General features: G+C 50.8%; 7 protein-coding genes across 7 annotated transcripts; 3 read left to right on the forward strand and 4 right to left on the reverse strand.

The window, feature by feature from the left end:
• Positions 1-179: 179 nt before the first annotated feature.
• On the reverse strand, positions 180-1505 carry BDW74DRAFT_188302 (uncharacterized protein; the record flags this gene model as incomplete). Its single annotated transcript, XM_073731688.1, has 3 exons — positions 1284-1505; positions 976-1209; positions 180-465 (listed from the first exon to the last, which is right to left on the reverse strand). Exons 1-3 carry the CDS (start codon positions 1346-1348, stop codon positions 180-182), a joined length of 585 nt encoding a protein of 194 aa, XP_073579210.1. The 5' UTR covers positions 1349-1505.
• A 4827-nt stretch (positions 1506-6332) lies between these two features.
• On the reverse strand, positions 6333-8449 carry BDW74DRAFT_95728 (Zn(II)2Cys6 transcription factor domain-containing protein). Its single transcript, XM_073734162.1, has 2 exons — positions 8303-8449; positions 6333-8255 (listed from the first exon to the last, which is right to left on the reverse strand). The coding sequence occupies exons 1-2, from the start codon at positions 8383-8385 to the stop codon at positions 6503-6505; spliced, it is 1836 nt and encodes a 611-aa protein (XP_073579211.1). The 5' UTR covers positions 8386-8449; the 3' UTR covers positions 6333-6502.
• A 501-nt stretch (positions 8450-8950) lies between these two features.
• On the forward strand, positions 8951-10222 carry BDW74DRAFT_182817 (uncharacterized protein; the record flags this gene model as incomplete). The annotated part of the gene is made up of 1 exon (XM_073730358.1): positions 8951-10222. One exon carries the CDS (start codon positions 8951-8953, stop codon positions 10220-10222), a length of 1272 nt encoding a protein of 423 aa, XP_073579212.1.
• A 1224-nt stretch (positions 10223-11446) lies between these two features.
• On the reverse strand, positions 11447-13712 carry BDW74DRAFT_161982 (sugar porter family MFS transporter). The gene is made up of 6 exons (XM_073725870.1): positions 13596-13712; positions 13079-13545; positions 12667-13028; positions 12469-12618; positions 12112-12416; positions 11447-12049 (listed from the first exon to the last, which is right to left on the reverse strand). The coding sequence occupies exons 1-6, from the start codon at positions 13673-13675 to the stop codon at positions 11755-11757; spliced, it is 1659 nt and encodes a 552-aa protein (XP_073579213.1). The 5' UTR covers positions 13676-13712; the 3' UTR covers positions 11447-11754.
• Positions 13713-14476: 764 nt separating this feature from the next.
• On the forward strand, positions 14477-14898 carry BDW74DRAFT_161983 (uncharacterized protein). Its single transcript, XM_073725871.1, has one exon. The coding sequence runs from the start codon at positions 14545-14547 to the stop codon at positions 14782-14784; it is 240 nt and encodes a 79-aa protein (XP_073579214.1). The 5' UTR covers positions 14477-14544; the 3' UTR covers positions 14785-14898.
• A 1585-nt stretch (positions 14899-16483) lies between these two features.
• On the forward strand, positions 16484-17619 carry pmeA (putative pectin methylesterase; the record flags this gene model as incomplete). Its single annotated transcript, XM_073731689.1, has 3 exons — positions 16484-16920; positions 17013-17125; positions 17186-17619. 3 exons carry the CDS (start codon positions 16484-16486, stop codon positions 17617-17619), a joined length of 984 nt encoding a protein of 327 aa, XP_073579215.1.
• A 63-nt stretch (positions 17620-17682) lies between these two features.
• Positions 17683-19016, reverse strand: BDW74DRAFT_161984 (uncharacterized protein). Its single transcript, XM_073725872.1, has one exon. It carries the CDS (start codon positions 19005-19007, stop codon positions 17760-17762), a length of 1248 nt encoding a protein of 415 aa, XP_073579216.1. The 5' UTR covers positions 19008-19016; the 3' UTR covers positions 17683-17759.
• Between the last annotated feature and the right edge of the window lie 1212 nt (positions 19017-20228).

Genomic DNA, 20228 nt, shown 5'->3' on the forward strand with positions numbered 1-20228 from the left:
TTATGAATCGGGACAATCATACGACTAGGGAGGAGGCATCCTCCATGAGATCAAGTGAAGAGAAAGATATTAGTGAAGTACAGGCACCTAAGGTAACAGGTCTCTGATATTAACTGCAACCACTGCAATTTAATACATAGTGATCTGCATGAGAAATGCGAATAAATAAGAAATGTGAATTATGAAGGCATCAGCCTCCCCCCTTTCCTCAACTCCTCCAAACACTCGCTCGTCCATGTCTCCTCGAGACCCGCATAAGTCCCCGGCGTGGCACTACCAGCTTGAGTATCTTGTGTCTTCTCCGGCTCCTCTCTTCTGCCCTGCCTCATAGCCATATGTTTTTCTTCATCACCCTCGTCTTCGTTCCCATGTCGAGCTGATGGGCCCTGCATCACCTCGTCCAGATGTACGCCCCTCGTGAACGGGATGCCGTCTTCCTGCTCTGAAAAGGTATCCCATCCAGGGCTGTAAGTGGTATGGGAGTTAGTATAAATGCGGAACAACGGTTGGACACGATCCATACAAGCCAAAGGACCCTTCATCGTCGTGTCTGTTATATCCAGGGTTTCCGGTTGACATTGTGTCTGAAAGTCTGTTGGCTGAGCGGGTCGATTATGCCGACTTTTGGTTATTCTATTATGTTTTTGCTGGATCTATTTTTTGATTTTTTGTTGCTCTTCTTTTGATGGGAGATTCGTGTGTCTTGTAACTTGTGGTATGACCGTCGGATTTTAAGGACAGCGATTTGTCGATCAATCATTGCCCATGATTGACGTCGGTGATACGTAATTACCCCAAGAATTTATTTATCACGAGGACACCTTACCTAGACATTCTGGTCCAAATAGATAAATGCCAGAAGATGGCGGAAATATATACATACACACATAAGGTTGTGCCAACGGGACAACCAGTTGCAAAATAAAAGCGCCCGAATCTCAAAATCAAGACCGTCCTAACTATAGATTCCTTGACCGAGGGCCCTGTCTCTTACTAGCCACAGCGCCCTTCTCATCCCAGTAATGAGCAGCCCCAGGGTTTGCGTCCATTGCAGCGTCCGCCACTGCTCTCAGAGCCCCCTCATCCTCACCAAGATCGGGCTGCTGGAACCTCGAACCCTGTGCTGCTCGTGATTTCATCCCCGCATCTGGAACTGCCGAGTCGTACCATCCGCCGTCGCTTTGAAATGTTGCGTTGGCTTCGTCGAAGCTGGCTGGATTGGTTAGCATGAACAATGAGGAACACGCTGGGGTGGCCGGCTCAGTCTGCGGTTAGATGCATACAAGCGCTTATCGGCGCGGGACGCGCTGGAAAGATCTTGCTTGGAATTGGTGGTTCTGTTTGACATGATGCCTTTTTTTTTGTTTGTTGACTGTTGATATTCGATTGAGAGGCGAGATTAAAGGGTTCATGAGTTTATGGTATCTATCCTTGTGGCAAATTACGTCGCGGATACGTAATGCTGGGACCGCCGAACAATGGCATTGTTATTATATGCAGAGGAGGAAGGAACCACTGGCTGTCAGTTGTATAGATCGCCTTCTCGCTATCCAGTATCTTCTACGTTATTGCATTGGTTCATCAACAGGGACCATTAATGCTGGGAGAAGGCAGCTTCGTATAGTTTCTGTAGATATAGTTCTGTTAGGCCAATCCATTGTACAGTCTTGTTCATCTTGTCGCCTGTCGCCTGTCCGTCTTGATACTTAATGTGGAAGTCATACTGCATTCCAGCAATAACATTCAATGATTAGTTCCACCAGTCTCCAGTCCACCTTCACCCTCACCTTCACCCTCACCTTCACCCTCACCTTCACCCTCACCTTCACCCTCACCTTCACCCTCACCTTCACCCTCACCTTTACTCGCTTCAGCCCGTCCACCAGGAACAGAGTCAAATCCAGCATTCATCACCAACTCCGCATCAGCATCAACATCCTGCTCCCGCAGCCTGCCTTTGTTGTCCGTCTGGATTTCCTCCGCATCGTCCTCCGGATCTATGATGCTCTTGCGAGCCAAAAAACCCCTTCCAGTATTCCACGCTCTCCCTTGCATTCTGAGTGAGACTTTCAATGTAGTCGTCCCAGCTCATGTTCCTGGACGCGTATCAGTATTTAGAAACTCCTGTGTCGGCGACCGTTTGCATACAAAGGCATTGTGGTTGTGGATTTGGATGTGCTTGAGAGGGGCGTCTTTCAATGCAGCCAGATTGTTCTTATTCTCAATCCAAGGTTGCTCCGGCTCTGGGTTTGCCCTACCTATATGTATAGTGTATTCGACACTTATACCACTATGACTTGTGATCTTTTGATGTCAGGACACGCAATGGTGAGATAAGCGGTGGTTGTTGTCACTTACTAAACAAACTTCCATCTCTTGTCAACAGTAATTCATTGTAGGATGTATCAATTCATATTTTGGCTGGTATTTCTCTATCGATCCACCTATGTTGTATCTTCTATGCCCTTCGTGAAAAAGCCTGCCAGAGAAATATACAAATAGACTCGAGAATAGCAAGAAGAGGCGATTCTCGTGGAAGCGTATGCATTTGTATCCACCTATCTATAATTTCATTCTTGGTAGGGCTTGTAGTTATGAGCTCGTAGGTAGGTACATGTAAATTGCAGGTATTACTTTTCCAAGCAACCCCCCATTCCTTTCGCCAACTCCCCCATATCCCCGCCCTCAATCTTCTGGATACACTCTCCATCCCTGAAAAAGTAAAGTCCAGGCTCGGCATCGCCGTTAGGCCCCAGTCCCCTTGGCAGATAATCTTCATCCTCATCGATTTTGCGAAATACAACCCTGCCATTCGACAACTGTTCCACGAGAGCTTCGTATGCCTGCGCGCCGTCCTCCATATTCCAGAGAATACATTGCGCGTGTAAGCGACCGTTGAAGGCTATCAATCTGACGGTCCCTTAGTGCTGAATCATAAAGTCACTTTTGGACAACGCTTACGCTTTCGCCTCAGCACCGTTAATTACGAAGTGTTCGCTCCGCCGCCGTTGGGGCCTTGCGGTTGGAGTCGGGGTAGCAGAGCTAGCAAGCATCATAGCTAAAAGCAGTCGATTATAGCCAGACAGTATGCTTGAGATGTCCCGGATAGATTTGGAGATCGCACTATCTTTTGCGAAGTTATGACCCGGCGTCCAACTCTACCTACTGACGTCGGCGGTGCGTCGCGAACCATGGATGGGGGTGCCATGCAATTCTAGAACCTCACCCTACTCATTTAAATGTATTCTCATCTGAATGCAAGAAAGAATAACTAATTGCGCTGTTAGACCCGGGTTTTAAAAGAGACTAATAATTGGAGTTCTCTATTCATGGGCTAGGGCACGCGAAATGCAATATATCTGATGAGCAGGGGTCTGGGGATCCACGGAATGCTTCGAAAACAAAGATAGAAGCTGGGCTATATTTTTATATGGATTGAATAAAGGCACAGCGCGTCTGGGGATATATACATGTGGTTCACTTCATTCTATGAGCCTGCAACGTGGTTGATGTCGCTGACCCGCGACAACTTATTCTCTTACATGGATCCATGGATACTGCCAAATACACCTTGAAAAGGACACAGTCTTCTCGTATTTAGTGGCCTCGGGAGCCGTTGGCAACCTTTTTTAGATACACTTCCCGACCGATCATTCCAGATCAACTCAGTCCCTATGCTCTATCAACACTCGCGTCGATATTTGTCACGCCCAAGTTCTTCGCCAGCAGGTCCTCAATCTCCTTGCCCTGGGTGCACTGAACACACTTGTCATCTTTGTATATATACAATCCATCCTCCTCAAGCTCGACGTCCTTATCACTCCCTTGAGCCTCGTGAAAACCCACTTCGTTAGAGCCAGGCACAGAGGGCAAGCCACTCGCATCGGCTACGAACGACCGGTTTTTCCACTTCACAAAGGCCTTGTTGCCTTCCACAGTGGCATACGCGCTGTTCGTTAACACATCCCTGTTAGATTCTACTGTTCTTTGGAAAGCAGGGACGATAGGAATGTGAACATAAGGTACTTACGCCAGGTCGTGAGCTGTTACTCTGAGCGTTGCGGGACCATTTTGTGTTTGATGTTGACCGGTCGGGGTAACCTTGAGCGACATGGTGATGGAGGAGTCACGAATAGCAATCTGTGCTTGAATAAAATATATAATATAGTATTTTGCTACTCAACTGAAATTTGGGGTTGAATGCAATAGATTAAGGTTCTTGGATCGAAGTCCTGTATCAGGGACCATTCTATGGACCGTCCCGCCGTTACACAGGTGACGTCCATTGTGCATATGCTCCATGAACACTACCTACTCCGGAGTACAGGACTTTGTGAACATAATTGTTGTACGAAAGATATATAACCCTAATAGGGTCAAGCACAGTATCCCATCTGGTTCATTATAGATTTGGCTCGACATCGACTGGGGGAAGGAAGGAAGGAAGAGGGAGGGGGCGAGCTCAGCTTATTGCGACTTGTCGCCGGACTTATGGAAGGGCAGCCAGGCGTAGTCCTGGACAGGAAAGGCTTTGCTTCCAGCACAAGGACAACTTGAATTGAACATGCACGTAGCAATTCCCTGACAGTAGAGCTGTTTAACCGTGATTTCTCTAACCCGTGAAACTGAGATCTCCGCTCTCAGCCTTCTCAGTACCCTTCTCATCCTAGAGATATTCGCCCTGCTCCGTCTCAGCCTCCATCCCCAGTCGCTCGAGCACATCAGCTGCATCACCCTCGGCAGGACTGAGCTTTTCATGCTGCGAATAGCTCGATTCTTGAAACTGTGGGCGTGCAGAGCGCGTCCAATCTGGCTCCTATGGACGGTAATGGTGTGGGACGAGGTGTACAACCGCTGGCTGGACCCTGAAGAACAATAGTTATATAATATTGGCTAACTATCTCCGGGGCCAACTTCTTGGGAGACAGAATGAAAGATTATGTATATGTAGGTAGTTAAGGTGCGATATGTCCCGTCAACAAAAGTACGATACCCACCAGGCACGATCCCAGTCTTCTTCGGTAGATTGGCCATCAACCATCTTGTTTTGCGGGTCAAGAGCTCTCGATGAATGTGATTTCAATGTAGATAGCGAACGGCTTGCTCTTCATTTGGCGCTATCGTCTCTGATGTGCAAAGAATAACTGAGAGGGGCTGCCAGGTATTCAGTGGAATGCATGGCAGCCGAGTACTTATATGACGCGATCTAATGGAATAGTATAGAGTACAGCTTGTGGAGCTGACGTCGCTCGTGCGTAATGCCTATGCGTATCGCCTACGGAGATATTATATTGAGGCAAATTGAGCTGGATAATGGATAAGCGATGAATTGGGTAGAGGTATGGAAGGCTGGAAGACACTGCCTACTATTGTGCATATGAGGCTCTTCCCCAAGCGATGTATGAGACGCATCTGAAATACGGGAAAGTGATACCTAACGTCCTCACAGACGCGATCTCTGGAAATCACGTTGCACGCCACAATTGCCCGGAATACCTTGTAATATATGACTTTCATGAAGAGAAACAGGGTCATGACGGATGGAAATGCCTGGTTAGGCTGGTGGATGTTGGTCATGTCACTGTCTGAGCGGGCCGGTGTAGGTGCTAATTATGGATAAATGCAGCATTAATCAGGCCGCAGTCTAGTCATATTGTAAGCCTACATAGAGAGGATCACTGAAGCTTAAGCAGAACTTGACGCAAAACACGGCAGTTCGACGTGATCTCGCAGGCCAGCAGATCACATTCATTCATCCATATCCTCTTTCCTCGCCGTACCCTTACTTCACTTGACCTATTCAGTGATATCCCTCATTACCGTACCCATCTCCTCACCAACAACCTTGCCAATATATTTCTTCGTGATCGGATCGTAGAGATAAACCACTGGCTCAGAGGGGTCGGCGTTATCTTCGACGTCAGCGTACATTGCGTCCAAGTGTGCCCGGGACTTCGCCTTCGTCAATCCTGGAATTCTGCATGTCTTCGATTGCTGTGGACGTCATGACCGTCTTGAGGATGTCGTCGGGTTCCATATGGCTATGGCTATCGGTGCTTGAATAGAAGGTGCTGCCGCTAAATTGTAGAGTGTTAGCTACTACAGATATATGGTACGATGGGGTACGATGAGGATCGGAGATAGAATTTACCGGTCTGTCATGGCGCCGCGGAGCAAAGCGAACAGGAAGATTGTGGGTGGCGATATTTCAACTTGAGAGCAAAAGGATCAATGGCATGGGAGTGTTGTATGAGGAAGAAAGATTGAGGTAGATCTTTAGAATCGGAACTTATGCGAAGGAGTTGGAGAGTATTGATGTCGGTGGTAGGTTAGCCAAGAAAGCCAAAAAGCACTTCGACTGCAAATAGGGTTACGCTTGGAAACTTAACCTTAAAGCTGAATGTGTGTTTCCACGTCCCTAATAATCCACTACATAGCCCGTTCTCCGATCTCATCGAGTAGTTGATAGGAACGCCTCAAATACCTAGGTATATGGTATCAATTATAGTTCAATATTCACAGGAATAACCTCATCAACAACCCTCCACCTCCCACTTTCATGATCAAACCGATTCCGCGAGAACTGCAGGAAGGGCGTATTTGGACTAACGTTCCATTTCCTCACATCGTTCTCGTTTGTCCCCGGCGGTATTCCATTTCGCGGGACGAATACACCATACGGTTTGACTCGGGCCTCTTCTGGGATAAATAGGAACATGCCAGGATTCGTACTGATATTCGTTGTTAGCGCGGTGCGCGTCTCCGAACTCAAGATTGCTGATGTGGTATGGAATCCGGGTACACTGGGAATGGGTGTAATGCTGCGATTACCCGGGCTGCCGAGCTCCAGGCGAGGACTCGGCAAGGAACTCAGCGATATGGACTCCGATCCTGGAGTCAGGGTCCAAGCAGCCGGAGACATGTTGCCGCTGACATCAAGATCCGTCGCAAACATCTCCTCGATGTCAATAACAGCCTCCGCAAAGCTAACCCCGAACGTCGTCGGATAGAACCCCTGCACCTGTGGCGCTTTGCCTAGCAATTCAATCGCCTCGCGACGGATGACTGGATCCGCGCAACGAAGTACAACGAACCAAAGCGGGAATCCTACCCCAATGTCGAATGTAAAAGGGGGCGGCGTTCCATTAGAGGTAAATGGAGAGTCTAGAGCGACCCGAGACTGCTCGACGATGCTCTGGAAATTTTGAAGACACGCGTCTGTCGATACTTTGAAGCGCGTGATGCACGTTTTTATGATGACGTAGAGCATTTGGTAATGAGTAGATAGGAGAGCAACCGTGGTTGTTTCCTGGGGCGATACGGGATCCTGCCGGCCTTGGAGCGAGTTGGTGAGGGCCGTGAAGGCTTCCTGCCAGGTCCGCAGTCGTGATATTATAGCGAGCTGCTGGGGTATCATATTGTCCGGAACGTAGAACTCATTCGTTGCGTCATGGTGTTTTTCACACTCTGCTTGGAATAACTGCGTCTCAGCCGTAAGGACAAATATGGCCTCACGAGCGGCCTTCAGCGAGGTGAATCGTAGCCCCGGTGTCAAGAGTCGGTCTATCTCACGAAGCAACACAGCCGCTATGGCTTTGGACTGGTTATCGGCTAGGACACTTAGGCGCGCAAAGATTGGAACAATCGTGTCTTCGAGCAGTGACCCCTTGTATGCAGGTACGGCTCCGCTTACTATTTGATCCCGCAACGCCAGAGCAAGCTGTGTCCCCTGATGATATAACCGTATAGCCTCCTGTGCGCTCCCCTGCAGTGCCTCGATGCAGATGAAGAGCACGCAACTGATCAAGCCGACGAAGACGTCCGTGGCGCCGCGCTCGATCTGATGACGGACAGCCGAAACGGAGCGCGAGTACCAGCCCAGCGCATCTTGATGCATCGTAACGGATTTCGAGGGCGTGTAGTTTTCAAACAGTGAACTGATCGAGATGATAGCATCCCAAATGGCTGGTTCGCTATGGCATATTCGCGGCACAATAGTACCCCAGAACTCCGCGTCAAGTCCACCGAGGATGGGCGCCGCATGCTGTGAGTAGTACGCAAATGCGCGACGTTCGCGCCATGCTCTGTTCGGTGTTGGAGATAGTGCAAATGTAGTTATGATAGTTGTTCTAGTGGTTGCAGCGGACGCTGACGAGAAGGTCCCGTAGGCTGTGTCTGTGTACTTGCAGTGGCGTCCTGATTTGCTGCACCGGAGGCAGAAAGGTTTCTCCTCGCCACACTTGACTTTACGAGCCCTGCACCCTGTCAGTCTTTAGTTTCTGCAGGATCTGGTCCCACCTACTTGCAGGTTCTGCACCCCCGCCGTGACTTGAGCGGGCCGAACCCGACGGAGCGACGCGCGCTCGCGGGGGCTTTCGGTGTCATCGCTTAGTATTGCCTTGGTATTCCATCACAGAGTTTGGGAGTGATGAAGCTTGGAGGATAGAAAGAAAGATTCGATGAAAATCGATGAAGAAATTGAGCTGACGACGTGTCTGGGGCGGTTGGAGACAAGTGAAGGCTTAGCGAGTCTTAGCCACAATTCAGCCGCGTGGAGGCCTGAGGCGCCAAGGCCAGGATACCGGCATGGCCTTATATTCATGATAGGACACTTGACGGGTACAACGGTACAACACTGGGGCATATTGATATGGATAAGTTCAATAAGCTCTCATATTAACCATTAGGCAAGTGAAACAGGCTGTACAGAGCATACTCCACCGAGAACCTGCATCTCCTGCCTACCTAGGTAGGATAGATGCGCCACAAACCACCTTAGCGGAGGGAGTCGGTTGAGAATACGGACTACCTAGTCCTGAAGACAAAGTTGCTACAGAAGGGAGGTGACTATCCAGCAGTGGATTCAAGCGAGTTCATTGATCAAAACTTCATGACCGAATTGAAAGTAACCCCTTTGATGGAGGCTGTAAGGAGTGGCCAGACTTCGATAATGACCTCCCTGCTTGACAGGTCACCGGCTCAAGAGACAATCCACGACGACGTATTAAAAGCCGTGGCGGCCTCAGACAATGGCAAAGTAGTTATGTTGTTTCTTTTCGACAAATATAACGACCGAGTAAAGATAACAGAGCCCGTTCTCTGCGCTGCCGTTGGGAACGAAAAACAAGGAATAGATTTACTGCGGATCTTACTTGACAGAAGAAGGAACGAGTCCCAAGTAACTGCTTTTGCCGTCGAGACCGCTGCTCGTAACACGACTTATGGGAGAGAGCTGTTTGAGCTGATGCTGCGCAAGGCTCTAGGCCATATCCCGATCACCCACGCCGCAGTTGACGGCATTCTCATGAACTTCCCCCAGGGTGAGCGCATCCTGCACCTGCTCCTCGATCGAGAGCAAGACCTCCCGGCCGTCACTCCAGAGAGAGCGGCATTTCTCCTAGGCGCACACCAGCTTGAACTTGTGCTCCCAATTCTGCTGCTTCAAGGGAACAGACTAAGACCCTCGTGGCGGGCAGAGCCAGGGCCCGTAGAGGTGGGTTATTACCCACCTGCAGTAGCCGCCGCAGAAGCCTCGCGCGAAACAAATAAACTGCCAACAGCACACCCTGAGAAAATGGTTCGTGGACACCTTGTTGATGTACCCTACGCAGAGCAATACTCGGATGTTGCGTCTGTTTGGGCCGCCACGGAAGTCATCGACGGGTTTCTCACTCAAGCGAAAGATGCCACCGCGTTCGTCGAGTCAATCCTCTACCATGCGTCGTGCCGCGCCGCCGTTGAAGCAATGCGGCCTCACCCCAAGTTGACATTCTCCGCCGGATCATGGGGTAGCTCAGCTGCCGAATGCGTTGAGATCCTCGTCCTCCACCACCGGGAATTGCTCGTAGCCGCAATAAACAGGATGAGTGTCCGCCTCCACATCGACCGGGCCGTGAATATTAACTCTTACAAATTCATAAAGCTTGTCCTCTCGGTGAAGGGCGATCAGATACTTAGCTTCAAAGACGCATACGGCTGGACCGTGCTATTCTACGCCACCGCTGCGGGGCATGATCATGTCGTTGATACACTCGTCGAGGCAGGTTCGACCCTGGCCATCCGGATGCGGACGGACAGTTTCCCTACCAGATTGCGGCGAGGTCGGGTCATGAATATATGCGCGAACGCCTCCTTCAGGCACGGAATGATAGATACTGGACGGCTTTCCTGGCGCAGCGCGGTCAACGTGGGTCTTGACGTCATCTACCATGGAAGACCGTGAAAGGTCAACCCTAACCGCAATGGCATACCTAGATACCTCATCCATTGAGAACTGTATACATAACCAAAAAGGGCGCAAAAGCTCCACCTGGCTCAGCTCTGGTACAACTCGCAGCACTCCCAACTGTGGCTCTACATATTATTCGATAGATAAAAACAATCTATCCATGTTTGAGATCCCACCCCTCCGCACCCCCCAACCCGCCAAGCCCTACCTTGCCCGACTGGCTTGGCGACAAGGGTCCTGCAGCCGGGTATACTGCTTAAGGTAAAGCCGAAGCCGCCATCAAGCGATGAGACATGGGGTGCAATCCTGCCAAGAGACATCGTCAACGGAATCCAATAAGGAGGGAGAAAAGACGCGTAGGCCTGCGAGGGGCGCTGTTGACCTGCCAATGCAAAGTTCAACGGCCACTCACAAGGCGAGATATAATCGCGGGCCGTGAACTAGGTAGGTCTTCATTAAGGACATGGGAATTGATTCTAGTTCTGGAAGGACTTGTGGAATATCCCTTAGGGATCCGAGACACAGTCCTGGGATTTTGCGATAGATGGATGATGGAGAGCTCGGTACCGAAGCGCTGGGCCACAATGGGTGGAGTGCGAATGGTGCCATGGGGCCCCGGACTTCTCCGGCGTGTCTGACTCACAAAACTCCATCAATTGTTCTCGATCTTAGGCTGAACCTTGATCACGCCCTCTACTCCTTGGGCTGGCGACATCGGATCCCTGCGACTGTAATATGGCGAGCACAGAACCCGCAGCCCTGGTCAGCTACCTGGGAAAGCCACATCGGCCCCCAAAGTGCTTAGTCCAGCCTCCTACATCGTGTGATATGCTTACTTACGCCTTTAATATACGACCCTCATGGGCTAATCAAACAAAGTGGTTGTCTAATCTACTCCGGCGTAGTCGCGTAGCACCTTGCAGGGGCAGGGGTCAAAGCTCAGGGGCCTAGCTCGGGGCACACTGCGCCGAAATCCTTCGCTGGAGGAAGTTTGGGGTGAGTTAGGGTCTTGTCTCACGTCAGAGAATAAATCCTGTCCGGGGCGAAAGCCGTCTTGCTTGTGATCAGACCGGATTATATGGAGGACATTGTATATTGCGTAAGGTGAGTATCCCGATCCCTATCCCGGAGCCTCAGACCAGTGATTGACACGAGAATGACAGAAATCAGGTCCCAGGCCACGTGGCTCGGGGAATATTCTCATCATTGGCGGTAAGGCGGGATTAATCGGGATGATATGCAAGGGGCTGTGATGCCTCAAGGTCGAATTACATTAATGTCCAAGGGGGGTAAATCTCAGAAGGCAGGGAAGCTCAGATTGGTAATCCGTCTAGAGCTCTAACATGATCATCACTCCCTAGTAGGCCACCTCATCTATCTCATCAGATCCATCAAGTCAACCAAGGCAAAACAAAGCAGTACCGTGCGGACCATGCCAGGCACGATGGGTATAAACATCACCACCTCATTCCATCCATTCCATTCCACCCCTTCCAATCTTCTTAAAACTCGACCCGTTCGAATGTCTACTCCAACCTAACCTCCGTCCCCTTTGGCTCATTACTCTCATTGGTACTGTCATCACTTTCGAACTTGCCCTCATGGACATAAGGACGATGAGCGCTTTCCCGCCTGATCGCCTCTTCCAGGTACTCAGGCTTAAGCTGGCCGTGCTTATCGTAGCGGTATGGCTCCTTGATAGAGTGCTGCACAGCGCTCCAGATACCATCTGACTTCTTGAAGATCAGATCCATTTCCTCGAGCGAGCGGTAGCGCGTCTCGGGGAAGCAGAAGTACACGACGGGGAACATGAAGGCGTTTCTGGGAGCACCGTTAGCATCATCCCTTGTTTAGTGTATTACTGATCTGGGATGTGAACTCACATAACAGCAAAGATGGTATAAGTATGATGCTTGATATTCGTAAACGCAACCGGCGTAATCATAACAACCATGAAATTAAAGATCCAATTCGCGGACGTCGACAAAGCGTTCGTAGGCGCACGGATCCGAAGCGGGACGATCTCAGCGGGGTATAACCATGTCATACCTAGCCAACCGATGGCAAAGAAGGTGTTGAACACGAAGAGAAAGACGGCCTGCGCAATACCGGATTGGGTGCTGTCGTAGGCTTCGCGGTGATAGTGTGTTCCTGCGAGGATCGCCATGGAGATGGACATGCCGGCGGCCTGGGGTTATTAGTTTATCTAGGTAGTGGAGAGACCGGGTGGGGAGACGTACACCGAACAGCATGAGCGGGCGACGGCCAACCTTTTCAATGATGAAGATCGGGATGAACGCTGCGAGGAGGTACTCGGTGCCGTTGGCGGCGGCCATGAGCTTTGCGGTGTTGCCGCCGCCGAGACCGATGTCTGTGTAGATGTTCGGAGCCTGCCAGAATCAATACTTGTGCCATCGTGAAAATAAGGCAGTCCGTACATAGTAAGTAATGAGGTTAATGCCCGAAATCTGCTGGAACATCTGGTTGACGTAGGCGAGGGCGACACGGTGGAATTCACGGTACTCGCTCATTTTGAACAGACTGCGGAAAGAGCCCTTGTTCATCTCCATAACCGTCTCCTTGATGGACTGCAGTTCATTCTGGATGTAAGGGTCGTTGACGGGTTTCTCGTTCAACAGTGATAGGATCTCGACTGCCTCGTCGTCGCGGCCTCTCATCACTAGCCAACGAGGAGATTCGGGGAGGTTCATGATCGAGACAAAGATAATCACGGCGAAGACGATTTGGAAGGCAATTGGGAAGCGCCATGAGACTTCATGGTTCGGGAGGAAAGCGAAGCCTACACAACGATGTTAGACAGGGTCTACGCAGCAGGAGGGGGAGGCATACCATAGTTGATCCAGTAGCTCAGACAGATTCCGCCAGTGATCAGCATACCCTCGATCATAACCAGTTTTCCACGATCGTGCGCTTTCGAGGATTCAGATTGCCACGTAGGAACAGTACTGGTGTTCATGCCGTTACCAATCCCAGTTACGATACGTCCGACGATCCAGTGAGGGAGGCTGTAAGCGGTGCATTGCAGGATAGCGCCAGTAGTCATAGTCACACAGCCGCAGAAAATAGTCCTGCGCCGACCGATTGCATTACCGATGAAGACCGTCAAGATCGCGCCGAGGAAACAGCCGAGGTTGTACGAGGCGACCGCAATGCCCTGGTTGGTACTGCGCTGCGACTGACATGCTGCAAAGTTCTCGTCTTCTGGGCATAGGTCTTGAGTGATCTCAGGGAAGTACTTGTAGAAGGAAGGCAGCTCGAGAAGACCTCCTGTCACGCCTTGATCGTAACCGAAAAGCCTGATGCGGTTAGTCGCGCCTTCTTTAATGGGAGGTCGGGGCGAACTGACAAGAAATCCAGACTACCCAGCGAACTGATCGCCAGGTTAAGGGATCGACCCCGAAAGCCAAAGTACTTCTTCCCAAACATGGCGACGTCTGACGTTCAAACGGCGATCGACGTTGAGATGGAGCTCGAGGGGAAGATCAGAAAAAATGACGAGCAGGCGCATATATAGCTCAGGGTTAGAGCTCTCGGAAGGCCAAAAGCAGTAACCCGAGAGAGAGCACTGGACACAACCTGGGGGGCCAAGAGACCGGGGTTATCTAGCGGGGATGGGGACCACGTTCGCTTGGCTGTCTATGCATCTGAGTCCATACAGAGGGAACGCTTGAGAGACACACGAGGCTGAGAGGTTGAGAGGCTCACTTGGCGGCCCACGGAAGGAACGACCTAACAGATATGGCGTTGCATTTATCCAGACCAGCCGGGGGAAGAGTCCTTCGAAGGCTTATTGCGCCTCTTGACTTGGTGCGTTACACAATCTGTCGGGCGCAATCTGACATGCTTTGTGCTTTGAATCTCAAGTAAGACGGACTGTAAGTTGGCACTCGAAAGATCGTCCACACATTGTCCATATCCTAAGCTCAGGGCTGTCCTGTTACTCCCATGGCTAGTTGGACGCGAGAGATGCGCCAACCCCCGTGGCGGCCAGTGTTTTCCCCGGCGTACGTCAAAGTGCGTTTTGGTAGAGCCAGTGACAACAGTGGCTGCAAGCCAAGCACGCCGTGGCTAAGATCTGGCCAATGCGCATGACTCAAAGCTCGGAAAACGACGAAGGATCCCGTATCACACACCATCTAGCCATGGTGCCGTGTCTGCGGCTAAGGCACCGCCCCCTGAGCGACCCCGCAACTCAACCGGAATTCCAGTGGAAGAAACAATCCAGGGAACTCGGTGCTTCGGTGGCTTGATCAGCTATAAACAAAGAAATCAATAGTCTAAAATCCATCAAAGAAATGTCGGACGCCTGGATCTCTGAGCCAACGCCAAGCCCTAAGCCATCCGCCAAGGGGCCGGGGCGATTCGAGCAGCCACGGCATCAAGGATCTCACCCCAGCCCGTCCGAGTATCGGGATGAGCCGGAGATCCCCCAGAGCTCCAGATGCGACCGAGGTCGGGCGAGCGGAATGGTTGTCTGGGCTTGGTCTGGTTGTGGTGGTGATGTGCTAGGTGATTCGCGACCGTCATTGCGCTGAGTGTCGCATCTGGAGGAACGGTAAAGACAGATATTCCATTGGTATGATTCTTTTCAGAAACTTCCAAGGTGGCTTGCTTGCGATGGGATGGCCACGGAGTATTGCTCAGCCCCCAAGATCTGATAGAATATTCATTGAAGGTGCGAAGCGGTGGACAGGACGAACTAGGGTTGGTTGGCAAGCACTTAGGGTTCCTCTTTCTGTCCCCCATTTCGGATTTATTACTTGCAAATAGTAAGCCAGGAAAACCAGTCAAGTCTACGTATCATTTGGAACTGATGTGGATGGTGTCACCTAAGGAACAGTGAAGGAAGGCAATACTAACACTGATGCTAAGGACTATGCTGAAGATCAAACCCTAGACATAGTAGACGGGGAAGAGCGTCAAATTCCTCAACGCCCCAAATTGGTACCGTCTTATGCGGTCTGATATATGTAGACCAAGGAGCGCATGGCCGCTGCTATCTACCACACTAACCAAGTCGACTCGTAGACAACAAGTATAGTATTTACACGCCTTGCAAGGGACATATAAGGCTTGGTAGCGCTCCTGCGCCTGAGCTAGACATCCCAGCACGCATGGGTATGCTAGGGGTCATGACTAAGTTTGTTTCCTGGTCTAACTGTGTCTAAAGTGGTGGGATTTGGAATGAAACCGTAACGAGGAAGATATCCATCGTGATGTTGCGCAGACTCCTATATTCGATTATTCATAGGCGACTAGACACGGGTGTATCCTCTTGTCTCGAATGCGGCCCGACGCGGGCGATCAATCGATGGATATGGGCGTTACCAGTAAACCCTTCCAGATCTCCGAGAGCAAGGTTCCAAGATTGCTTGTACGTCATACCATGAAAAAATTCCCACTTTTTCAGGGGATCTCCATGTGAATGTGGCAATTGCGGTAGGTGTAACCCACGGTTTGGGTTTGATCGAAGGGAATCACTAAAGGCCGCATGTCCGGTACCTCCGTCTGTAGCCTTGCTATTCGATTTGCCTAATAATAGGGCTGTAGTTAATGGGAACATTGAAGGGATTGAGATTAGTGGGCTAAGAAGGCACTGGTTGAGCAAGCCAGCCATCTGTTTCACATAGTTGGCCATAGTTATTAGAGAGGCTAATGCCCTGGCAAATAAAAGGCTTAGTGAAAGGGCAGCGGTTAGGCAGAACAATGAGATACTGGGCTGCAATTATTATAGAAGAAAGATAAGTATCATAGTGTCCTAAAAGTAACGAGGCCTCTGTACTCTTCCTATGATTCGGTACTATAGCCTCTAACCCATTAGAAGTGAATGAAGGACAAGTTTCATGAACTGAATCGTCCCTCCTTCGCTGTGAAATTCAGCCTAAAATCAAGTGATGTAAGCAAGGTTTACCCTAGCTAAGGAGTAAGTATGCAATCCTCATTGGTGGGAACTACAATACCCCTGCCAACCCCAGACTGGCCACCGGAAAATGACGACACTCGTCACGGAGCGCCTCGCAAGTCCGTGACGGTTGTCCACTTTGTATAGAACTGGCCAGTGGCTCTAGGTACGGCCCGGGCCTTGCTGTCCCAGATAGATGACCCTCAGACCTGACACCGGAAAAATTATAGCATGCCTGATGCAAGGCATGGGTATAAGTACAACCTCCACTCTGTAGACCCAGGACCATTTCTAGTAGTTTGCTGCTAAGCCTTTTGATAATAACGTCCACAATGCTCATGTTCCGCCATTTGTGTATGCTTACGCTCGCGAGCGTCGCCTTTGCTAGGCCCCATACGCACTCCAAGCGTACGTCTAGAACCTCCGCGCCACCTGGCTGCCTAACAGTCGGAGGAAATGCAACATACTCGACGATCGGGGATGCGATAACAGCCCTGGGTTCAGGCTCATCCCCCGCTTGCATATACATCCAAGCTGGCACTTACGAGGAACAATTGACATTCGCGTACAATGGGAATCTCACAGTCTACGGCGAAACCACAAACACCGCAAGCTACGAGGACAACACCGTGACCATCACGCATACGATTTCCTCGCCGGAATCGGGATCTCTGGTTTCGAGCGCTACGGTGAATGCGCAGATGGACGACTTGTCAATATACAACGTCAACATTGTAAATGGGTTCGGGAAGGGTGCTCAAGCTGTTGCGTATGTCCACCTATTCCCTCGGGCGTCCGCATGCAACATTTGGGCGTGCTAGATAAGATTCAATGGACGCTCACAGTCAGTTTCTCATCTAGACTTGCTGCGACCGGCGACCACCAGGGCTACTACGGCTGTCAATTCATCGGGTATCAGGATACCCTGTACGCACGGGACGGAATTCAGTACTATTCGCATAGCTATGTCGAAGGTACCTAAGCACCCAAGTCAACCTTAAGACACCAAAATCCCTTCTAACGATCCTTGACAGGCGCAACAGACTACATTTTCGGCGCAGCGAGCACCTGGCTCTCGACCTGCGACATCGCCTCCAACGGTGCCGGCTACATAACTGCCATGTCTCGCGAGACCGAGTCCGACCCGTCCTGGTATGCCTTCGACAACTGCAGCATCTACGAGAAGCCCGAGCTCGGCACCGATCTCACGGGGAAAGTGTACCTAGGCCGACCGTGGCGGGTCCTTGCGCGTGTGATTTACCAGAACTCGGTCCTCAGCGACATTATCCACCCTGCTGGGTGGACAACTATGGCGGAGGGTGCGACACCGCTGTATTATGAGATTGGGAATACCGGGGCCGGAGCGGATACGAGTCAACGGGTTTGGGAAAGTGAGATTGAGAAGCCCGTGAGTAGGGATACGGTTTTGGGAAGTGGGTGGGAGGAGTGGGTTGATGGGGACTATTAAGGGAGCCGTATATTTCGATGCACCTTACAATGTTACGGATACCTGCGCTACCTATATATACTCCCTAGTTACGGTGGCATTCAGCAACCAGCACTCACGGGTTCCCATCCCCTAAACACCCCCGCCCAAAACATCCCAGTCTACCCCCCAGACCTCTCGCAGCTCACCCCAACAAGCGCCAACAACCTCGCCGTATAATCCACCTCCGCCCTGCGCGCCCGCGCCTCCCCGTGCAAAGGGAGAACCTCCAAGAAGCCCCCATCAGACGTAGGCACAACCCGTCCGGGAGCGCCCCGAAACTCCCACAGGCCAAGCAAATGCATGCGCCACAGGTCAAAGACCGGCAGGCCGAGTCGTCTCCAGGGCCGGAGGTCCGTGAGCGCGCGGGACACGGGCGGCTCGTATCGACCAATCGGAACGCTTGCGTAGAAGAAGAGCGAGCATTGGCGCGGGGGAGAGGTGCGGTGCTCGGCTGTTAGATGCCAGGTTTTTGTACCGGGTGTCTTGGGTGGTGGGGGCGGGGGCGGCCATGTCCACGTCCACGGCCACACCTGCATAGCTCTTAATGACGGGAGACCTTGAAGTGGCTCGAAGGATGCGAAGAACGGTAGCGGTGTCTCCGGGGGGAAAGTCCATGATCCGCGCGAAGACTCTTGGCCCTCTGGGTCTTGGGCGAGGTGTTCCTGTTCGTGCTGGAAGCGGTAGTGGCCGTATGTGGGTGTGAGGCCTAGGTCTGAAAGGAGGGCGGCGACTGTCCAGATCGTCTCGGTTGCGGACTTGCGGCTGAAGGTGTCCCATGTATCATATTTTTCAAGCTTCGCGAGTGAGGGTTCATCCCACTGCCAATGGCCCGTTGCTGCTTTTCGAAGGGCAGAATGGTGTTGCAGGTGCCAGATGGAGGAGTAGACGCGGTATTCCTCGATAAAGGAAAAGGGCTTGCGCGCCGCCCGAACTCGGTCGGAGGCTGGAATGGCATCTGCAGGATCTTCGCACTTGGAGAGCGCCGAGACGAGGTTTTCCTGGATAAGAGCGAGACAGGCACAGGCTAACCTCTGAGTTCGGGCGCCGAGGTGGAGTATGTAGCTTGATAGTTCTTCTGTATACTCGACTCCCTGCATTTTGTTGTAATATTCTTGATAGTCGTCAAAAGAATTAAACTGGACTAGGGAAGTCTCAATTAGACTGATATTGAGGCATAATTTCCGTATCTCTGGCAGACTCGTCATTGAATCCAACCATACGAGCTGGTGAATAATTGTAGGCTGAGCCTGAAACACAGCCTGAACTCTTGGGGATGCAAGGATGATGTTTTGTGCAGCGGAGAAGTCTGCAACATCGAGAATGAATTCGGCAATGAGCTCTGGGGGTAATCGTGTGAAGGGGTCCATGACAGGAACTTTAGAAACAGAAACGGGACCAAACAAGAAAAGGTGAGAACTCTCTAGCGTAAGCGGTTTTATTTCGGAAGCTGACTGAGTCATGCCACAATGGATAGCCCAGGTACCTCTATTTAGGTAGTATCTGATTGGCTTGGCCGGTGTAGCTCTTTCATCCAACTTGCCTGCCTATCCCAGGCATACAACATTAACCATCGAGAATCTTCTACATATCAAACATTTTGGACCAAAGTCCCGACAGACACCGAGAGGGTCACAAATATTTGCACTTCAAATACATCTAATATCTAGTCAATTATATCGAACAGGTCGAAGCTACTAGCGATAAGAATAATAACTGTGGCTGAATACCGTTATAATCGCAACGAAAAAGAAATGAAGAATCGTTATCCACAGGGTCACTGTATAAAGCCTTCAACCTGAATCAGAATTATGGGCTCTTAGAGTGTGAATACCCCCCCCCCCCCCCCCCTGTCTAATCGCAGTGGATAGATCAGGCTACCATGGTAGTGGCTGGGATGGTACGGTACTTGGTATGATGCATTTGCTGAGCAGAAGGACCGCCAAACGGCAGCCGTAATACGTATGGCAGGAAGAAGAAGTAATTCACCAACTCACATCACCTTTACGTTTTCAGCTGGGAGCACTATCCATAAGACGACAGTCATATATCAATGTATGTAGATCCATCCGGAATGGTACCTCTCTTTAGCATTGACCGAAAGCCTAGATGGCAACGAGTATGATTCATCCCATGACTGCATGCTGATTTTCGACGCAGTGTATTCCTGCATTCGAACAACGCCTTGATCTGGATATAGGAGAGCCAGGTAGGTATGGAGCCGCAGGACCCTCTTTGGCCCCCACCAGTCTCAGAGCTAATTTGTTTGCACCTGCATATCTACTCTAGGTATCACTTGACTTGGCGCATACCTTACCTACCTAGGGATTACGTTATCGAGATGACCTGCTATGCAGAACACGAGACTCCTCCCAAGACTCATTGAATCACTCGAACGTTGTAGTTTCCAGAAGCATCCCAAGCCCAGACCTGAGCGTGGATGGCGTGATCACCAAGCTACTGTCGTTAGTATACCCCATACTGAAAGGTGTCTGTTGCAAGACGGTATTGCAAATCAGAGTCGAGCAGCTACCAGCGAGGAGGCTGCTACGGACTTACGGAGCTGTCTACGACTCAATTCAAACAGTCGT

The sequence above is a fragment of the Aspergillus multicolor genome, assembly GCF_047715735.1.
Source record: "Aspergillus multicolor strain CBS 133.54 unplaced genomic scaffold BDW74scaffold_38, whole genome shotgun sequence".
NCBI lineage: Eukaryota > Fungi > Ascomycota > Eurotiomycetes > Eurotiales > Aspergillaceae > Aspergillus > Aspergillus multicolor.

Coding starts and splice junctions, on each gene's coding strand:
- BDW74DRAFT_95728 (XM_073734162.1), bottom strand. CDS start 8,385: ATGACACCGAAAGCCCCCGCGAGCGCGCGTCGCTCCGTCGGGTTCGGC. Junction 8,256..8,302: donor CGGGGGTGCAGAACCTGCAA/GTAGGTGGGACC, acceptor GACAGGGTGCAG/GGCTCGTAAAGTCAAGTGTG.
- BDW74DRAFT_161982 (XM_073725870.1), bottom strand. CDS start 13,675: ATGTTTGGGAAGAAGTACTTTGGCTTTCGGGGTCGATCCCTTAACCTG. Junction 13,546..13,595: donor CTGGGTAGTCTGGATTTCTT/GTCAGTTCGCCC, acceptor TAACCGCATCAG/GCTTTTCGGTTACGATCAAG. Junction 12,619..12,666: donor TTAACCTCATTACTTACTAT/GTACGGACTGCC, acceptor TGATTCTGGCAG/GCTCCGAACATCTACACAGA.
- BDW74DRAFT_161983 (XM_073725871.1), top strand. CDS start 14,545: ATGTCGGACGCCTGGATCTCTGAGCCAACGCCAAGCCCTAAGCCATCC.
- BDW74DRAFT_161984 (XM_073725872.1), bottom strand. CDS start 19,007: ATGGACCCCTTCACACGATTACCCCCAGAGCTCATTGCCGAATTCATT.